This window comes from Rattus rattus, chromosome 1 (genome assembly GCF_011064425.1).
Source record: "Rattus rattus isolate New Zealand chromosome 1, Rrattus_CSIRO_v1, whole genome shotgun sequence".
Classification (NCBI taxonomy): Eukaryota; Metazoa; Chordata; class Mammalia; order Rodentia; family Muridae; genus Rattus; species Rattus rattus.
Genome location: NC_046154.1, coordinates 247,781,539 through 247,788,150, shown reverse-complemented (window position 1 = coordinate 247,788,150; position 6,612 = coordinate 247,781,539). Strand labels below are relative to the sequence as shown.

Below are 6,612 nucleotides of genomic sequence, written 5' to 3'. Positions count from 1 at the left end.
AAACAAAAACAAAAATCAAAAATCCGGAAAAAGGTGAGCACGTTGCTTCCTCCCTTGCTTTCTGAACGGTAAGCACAAGTCACCCAGGGCCCCTGCCCTTCTGCCCTCTGAGTTTCCAGCTCCGAGATCCCTCAGCAACTGCGTGGTCTTCCCTCCCCAACTACTGTACATCTGGCTCCCTGAGTATGCAACAAACCATGTTAACTCTTAAGCAATAAACATTAGACCTGGGGTAAGTAAATCCCTAAACTGTCCCTTTTCAGGATGTCAGATGGGAGGAGCTGAGGGAAAGTAAAGTACTTATGTAAGTCCACATGCGCTAGAATTTTCCACGGTGCCTGCAACCTGGTCACAGAGAGGAAGTAAGGAGTGGTGTCAGGAGGGAGCTGATAGTTGGCAAGCACAGGGAAGAGCCTCCGGATAGGACTGTGGGAGGCAGTTTGGGGTTAGGAAGGAAAAGATGGGTGGGTGGGAGATAAGAGATGTAGACAGATATCTATTCCTTGGAGAAAACTCTCTCTCTCTGTGTGTGTGTGTGTGTGTGTGTGTGTGTGTTCAGGGGTTGGATTGGATGCCTGAGCTGCGTGGGAGCCCTGGGACGTGATTGGAAGTCTATTAACTGGATGCAATTTCCAAGGTTTTCTCTGTGCACCCCTTCTCCGAGGATGAACAGATCTTGCGCTATGAAGTCCTGTGTGCTCATCTTTTTCCTGGCCCTGCTGTGTGCAGAAAGAGGTGAGGTGGAAAATGAGAGAGGGCAGGAGGGTACACTGGAGATGGAACCGGGCCTCTGGGTGGTGGGCACCTGCATTTCCACTGTATGCCCTGTGCCTGAGGTGTGCTGGGGTCAGGGGATTGGGGACTGGCGTGTGGTGGGTGAAGCCTCCTGTGCTGGGGGGCTTCCTGGGTCTGTAAACTGCCAGTGCCTGCCTTGCAACCATCACCACATGCCAGAGGGACTCTTGGAGAGCAGTAACCTCTGCCACAAACCCTGGCCACCAGAGCGACTCTACCCTGCTGCCCTTGCCTCCCAGTCAGGACACTGACTTGTGTACACACAAACTGGCAAAGGCTTCTTTTGTGGCCAAGTTGCCAAGTCAAGGGGTTTGGAATCCTTAACTCTTGGCATTTGACTTTTTCTTATGCCCCAGCCCATGCCACAGGAGGGCCAAATACTAGAATTTCCTTACTTTAAGGGGTTCTGAGCTCAAATACACCTATACATCCAGTTATGTCTGTATTGCAGGAAGCCTCAGCGTTGAGCTGGACTCTGGGAGGTTCAGTGCTCAGTCAAGCTCCAAGACCCAGAGACCAGCTCTGCAGGTTTAGGGTGGGACAGGGCAGAACAGCCCTCCCCATCTGGCAGCCCCCAGTACCTACTTATATACCCATTCACTGCTACAGCAGACGTTTGTGTTCTATGCCTTCCCACTATGGTGGCTGTCTCTCTAATACCTCTTGAGGTCCAGGTCTCTCCTGTGGGGCTGACTCACTGAGACAGCAGCACCGAGCGTATTTGAACGACTGTTGTGCTTGGTTCACTTTTGCTTTTGGTGGAGGTGACTGGGCAGTAGTGTCCTTGCTCTGTCCTAGTGGCCAGCAGCTGTGTGGAAGTAAAGTCATTGTAGAGGAGGGGTCTGGGCTAGGAAGGGCATGCCCTAACTCTCCTCATGTATTGGCTTCTTTCTCAGCTCAGGGCCTAAACTGCTACAATTGCACGATGATCCCATTTGGTAATACCTGCTCATCAACTGCTACCTGCCCCTACCCTGATGGAGTCTGTGCTATTCAGGTGGCAGAAGTTGTTATGAGTAAGTTCCCCATAGCCTGTATAAATATGGGTGGGGGTGGCTTAGAAGAAAAATTCTGGGTACATGTTCTGGACCATGGTTCCCCCTCCTTCCAGGTAGGTACCTCCTGGGGTGGGAGTGGGACTCCTGCAGAGTGGGGACTGCTGGGGTCCGAGGAAGCTCTAGGGTGTGGATCATAGAAACTACTGGCATGCATGGTGTTCATCACCCCCTCCCCCCTCTGTTGCCAGGGTAGTCATGTGTTGCTCCTACCCTCCGGTTATATCTAAGGCCTCGCTGTCAGACCTGGAGAGCTGGAAGCATTAGTGAGTCTTTGTATATAGTGAAGGAATCTGGAGCTAGGGCTAAAGGATGACAGGATTGCTCATAGAAGGGAGACCTTAGGACATTTCAGACCCTTCAACACACCAGTTTCCGACATATCCTCCAGATAGACAAGGCAGGAACAGCCCCATCCTGTTATGCAGTTTCCTGTTCCTGACCACACCCTGCCTGTCTCCTGAAGTAGGTCTCCTAGATGCAACTTCCCAGGGAACTGCAAGAGTCTGAGAGGCTGGTTGCCCTTTTTGCTATCCCACTGAGTGATCGTACACTGTGCTGTGTCTCTGTGGTGCGTATGCGTGTGTGTGTGTGTGTGTGTGTCTGTCTGTCTGTCTGTCTGTCTGTCTATAAATGTGAGTGCATAAGTATGAATGTATGTAATGTAACATAATGTATGTGAAGGTCAGAGTACATCCTTAAGTACCATTCCTTAAGCATGGTCTAGTTTTCTTTAATGCACAGGAGTTTTGAATTTCCTAGAACTGGAGTTACAGAAGGTTGTTAACCACCATATGTGGTCTGGGGCCCAAACCCTGGGCTTCTGTAAGAGCAACAAGTGCTTTTGAATTGTTGAGCCATGTCTCTAGTCCCAACCACCTTGGTTTTGGAGACAAGATCTTTCACTGGGACCTAGGAAAGGAGAGAAGGGAGGTGGCAGAGAGCTCCCAGGACCTCCTGATTCCCTCTCCCCAGCACGGGGATTATAACCAGCACCCCGTGCTTGGCTAGCTATTTATATGGTTGCTGGGAATTGAACTTGGGTCCTTAATGCTTCCATGTGGCAAGCACTTCAATGACTGAGCTGCTTCCACAGCATGTTGCATGTAAAGAGACATGTACAGACACACGTGAATGTGCATGCACTGTGAAGCTAGAAGTATAAGGGACCCAGAAGTTGACGGGAATCTCCTGTGGCAACTATTTTATTTACTGAGCAGGATTTCACACTGAATTCAAATCTTTCAGTTTCAGCTTGTCTAGCCAGTGAGCTCATCTCAGGGAATCCACATCTTTGTATTTTAAGCACAGAGATACAAGTAGGCCACCATGCCTGCCCCTCTTTTGATGGGCTCTAGTGACCAGAACTGGGAGAGGGGAGGTCTCCTGCTTGTGTAAGCAAGCACTTTATGCAACAAGCCTCCTTACCAGCCCATGGTTTTGATCTTTGTTTCATTTGTTTGTTATTTGAGGCAGGGTCTCACTCTAGCACAGGTTTGCCCAGAAACCCCCATGTAACCCAGTGTGGAATGGAACTCATAAAAATTCTCCTGCCTCAGTCTTCCAAGTTCTGGGGTTACAAGTCTGAGCGACCATGTGTGGCTTCAACATGCCTTAGAGAGAAGTCTGGGCCATCCAGGCCTGGTGACTTGTGGCCCAGACTTTGGGGTGCTCTGTTGTTCCTGCATAAGAAGCGACTCACTCCCTGATGTCTTGTAGGCTCTGTAAGACAGAAAGTAAAGGACCATATTTGCCTTCCCGACTGCCCCAAGATTCCTCAAACAACCGAGATCCTGGGTACTGTTGTCGACACGAAGATTTCCTGTTGCAATACAGATCTTTGCAATGCAGCAGGGCCCACTGGAGGCTGCACCTGGACCGTGGCAGGGGTGCTTCTGTTCAGCCTGGGCTCAGTCCTCCTGCAGACCTTGCTTGAGGGCTCCTCCAAGGCCCAGCCACCCTTGTCCTTTTATCCTCATGTGTGTTCACTCCTCCCTGGAGCCCTCTAGTGATAAATTCTGAGTAATAGAAACTCTGAGGTGGGGGTAGGGTGTGCAACACCTTGTTTCAACTCTATAGCCCCTGCTGGGTAGGTGCCCCACTCCCCTCTCTAGGGCTTGCAGATCTGTACTTCCTACAATGCCATTGTGTTGTGGTTTGCTGCTCTTGGCCCTGGAGGCAGGTGGACAGCACGGGGAAGAGACAGAAACCCAAGGCACTGTGCCACCACCTCCATCCATACATAAAAATCTGGGGTCCTGCAGGGTTCCCACACATGCCTCTCAACGTCCCCCTATTTGAGTCCAATAAACTCTCTGTTCTCCCAGCCAAGATCTCAGTTTTTCTTTTGCTACACTGTGTCTGCTGAGTCCAACCTTCCAGTTCACACCTCTGCCCTTTCTGCTACCCGCACTAGCTAGCTCATGTTACCCAGCTAAGAGTGGGGAACCACTTGGTTAGGGTAGGCTTCCCTCAGGGCTGATGCTGGAGGAAGAAAGAGGGGGGATGAAGAGCAGTCTGCTTTATCTGCACAGGCAAGGTCTCTTGCTTGTGGTTTGGCTGGATTAGACGCCTATTCTCCGCCTTGTGAATGCTGGTGACTCTGAGTCTTCTTTATGTAACCATCTCCTGAGCCACTTTCCTCCCCCAGCCCACACCCATTGGTGGGGATAGAACCCAGGGCATCATGCATGTGAAGAAGCACCTTCAAGCCACACACGAGCACAGGTCACCTGCAAAGAGCACTTGCTTGCGGTGGGGAAGACAAGGAGACAAGTCCTCAATGGAGTGTAGTGGCTTCCCTGTTCAATTCTATTAGTCCAGAAGTAAAAATCATTTCCTGCAGGGAATCATGGCTTAGCTCTGAGTGAACAAAGCCTCACACCTCCTCTCCTGGAGTCCTTAGTCTATATTGGATGTCCCCAGTGTAGGCCTGATTTGACACATTTGCAACCAGGGATCCATCATTCCTCTCTTTTTAGCCTTGAGACCTTGCTGTCCCAGAGGCGAACAGAGCCTGTGTAGTTAACATCACAGGAGTCCTCACGGATATAGACAGCACCCTGGAAACTTGTGTGCTATGGACATTATTACCCCCTGCTCTTGGAGGTCATGAACATCTGAGATTTTGTCAAGGTGAAGATCCTTTAAGGTAGAGTTATCACTCAACTAAAGAAGCCCTTGTTCCTGCAGCCTTGTCCCCTGGGACAAGCACAGATCCAGGAATGTGGCCATGGTGCTTGTTGGGCCATAAAACTTGAGTCATGAGTGGGGATTCTGGAACTTTCTTCTATTTTCTGCCTTGATTCTGTTGCAGGCTCTTCTGGTTTCTGCTTCTGAGCCCTGGGTTTATAGGTATGCACTACTGAAAGACCCCCAGAGTGTGGAGGCCCTCACTCAAGTCTCAGGATGACGAAAGCCCCCAAGAACTCACGTAAGACCGTACTTGCTGTAATCAAATGAGGTTTATAGATAGGAACCAGTGCACTGGGGTTGAGACTCTTATCTCACACAGGGGCAGAGGAGTTCAACCCCGCGTAGCTGAGAGAAGGAGTATTTAAAGGAAGTAGCCATAACCCAAGGGGGCAAGGATGGCGTCATTGGAAAGTGTCGAGAATACTAATGAAAAATCACAAGAAGAAGCTTTCTGTCTCTCAAGATTCCTTTTAAGATTGTAATCTAACTTTATGGTCAGCTAGTTCCTGGGAGAAGCTTTCTGTTACCTTTATTAGGTCAGGATCACATACTTAAGGATCTTATCTTAAGCACTTATATCTAGTTTCTGGGAGAGCAGGCTCAAGAAATGTTACCTTTTACCTCTTACAGGTAGAGAGCAGGGTCTGGAAATTTGAGGTATTTAGGGCTTTTTAGGGGTGAGATCACATTTCTAGACTTCTGAATTCTTGGCTGTATGTTTTGTTCTTTCACTACCACCCTGTCCATTCCATGTGTGTTTTAAAATGTCAAACTGCCCACCACCTCGCTGGCTGAGGTGCTCAGGCTCTTCAGGAGAGCTGACCCCAAGGGCATGAGCACAGGAGAGCTGGTCCTGACCCCCACCAGAGCAAAGCAGGAGAGCTGGTGGATGTCAGTGCCCACACCAAGAAGGCACCAGGAACCAGGCATAAGCCTGTGGGATTAAAAAACACACACATGCGGGTTATTCTTGTAAAGAAAGAAGGCCCACCCTGTGGCTTTATTTTGCTAATATATACCCCAAATTGACCAGGTGAAAAAATCTGGGAAGCACAGTGGGAAACCCCGGCTTAAGGCTTAGGTAACTAAAGACCGAATACTGAATTCCTGCCCCAAATTTAGGAGGGAGTAATCCAGGAAGACCAGCCTAAATCCCAAAAAGAAAAGACTGGGAAGACAAGAGGCAGGAGCTAATCAACCATTGCCCAGGTGTGTCACTCCTGGCCAGGCTGTTCCTTTGTTAGGAACAAAAGGCTTCCACATGCATCAGCAGGGCTCAGCAGGGCTCAGCAGGGGTCAAACAGTGCAAGGGACCCAGAAGGGTCTGAAGAGGAGGTAAAACACTGCAGGGGACCCAGGAGGCTCTGACAAGTCTCCCTATTTTTTTTTTATTAAGCAAGTCTCCCAATATTATTTTATAAGCAGTGCCTGTCTTAGGACACTTTGGGTTATTAGACCTCTGGAAAATTCTGCCACTCTCAGAATTTCCTGTCTTAGGCGAGGCCTGGCCCCAAAGAGTTGCCTGTCCTTAGCTAACTGCTTCTCATGAAGGCTGAGCCCAATTTGG

General features: G+C 49.6%; 1 protein-coding gene across 1 annotated transcript; it reads left to right on the top strand.

The window, feature by feature from the left end:
- Positions 1–643: 643 nt before the first annotated feature.
- On the top strand, positions 644–4,177 carry LOC116890144 (lymphocyte antigen 6B-like). The gene is made up of 3 exons (XM_032890878.1): positions 644–735; positions 1,692–1,811; positions 3,570–4,177. Exons 1-3 carry the CDS (start codon positions 666–668, stop codon positions 3,857–3,859), a joined length of 480 nt encoding a protein of 159 aa, XP_032746769.1. The 5' UTR covers positions 644–665; the 3' UTR covers positions 3,860–4,177.
- The last annotated feature ends 2,435 nt before the right edge of the window (positions 4,178–6,612 follow it).

Coding starts and splice junctions, on each gene's coding strand:
- LOC116890144 (XM_032890878.1), top strand. CDS start 666: ATGAACAGATCTTGCGCTATGAAGTCCTGTGTGCTCATCTTTTTCCTG. Junction 736..1,691: donor CCTGCTGTGTGCAGAAAGAG/GTGAGGTGGAAA, acceptor CTTCTTTCTCAG/CTCAGGGCCTAAACTGCTAC. Junction 1,812..3,569: donor GGTGGCAGAAGTTGTTATGA/GTAAGTTCCCCA, acceptor GATGTCTTGTAG/GCTCTGTAAGACAGAAAGTA.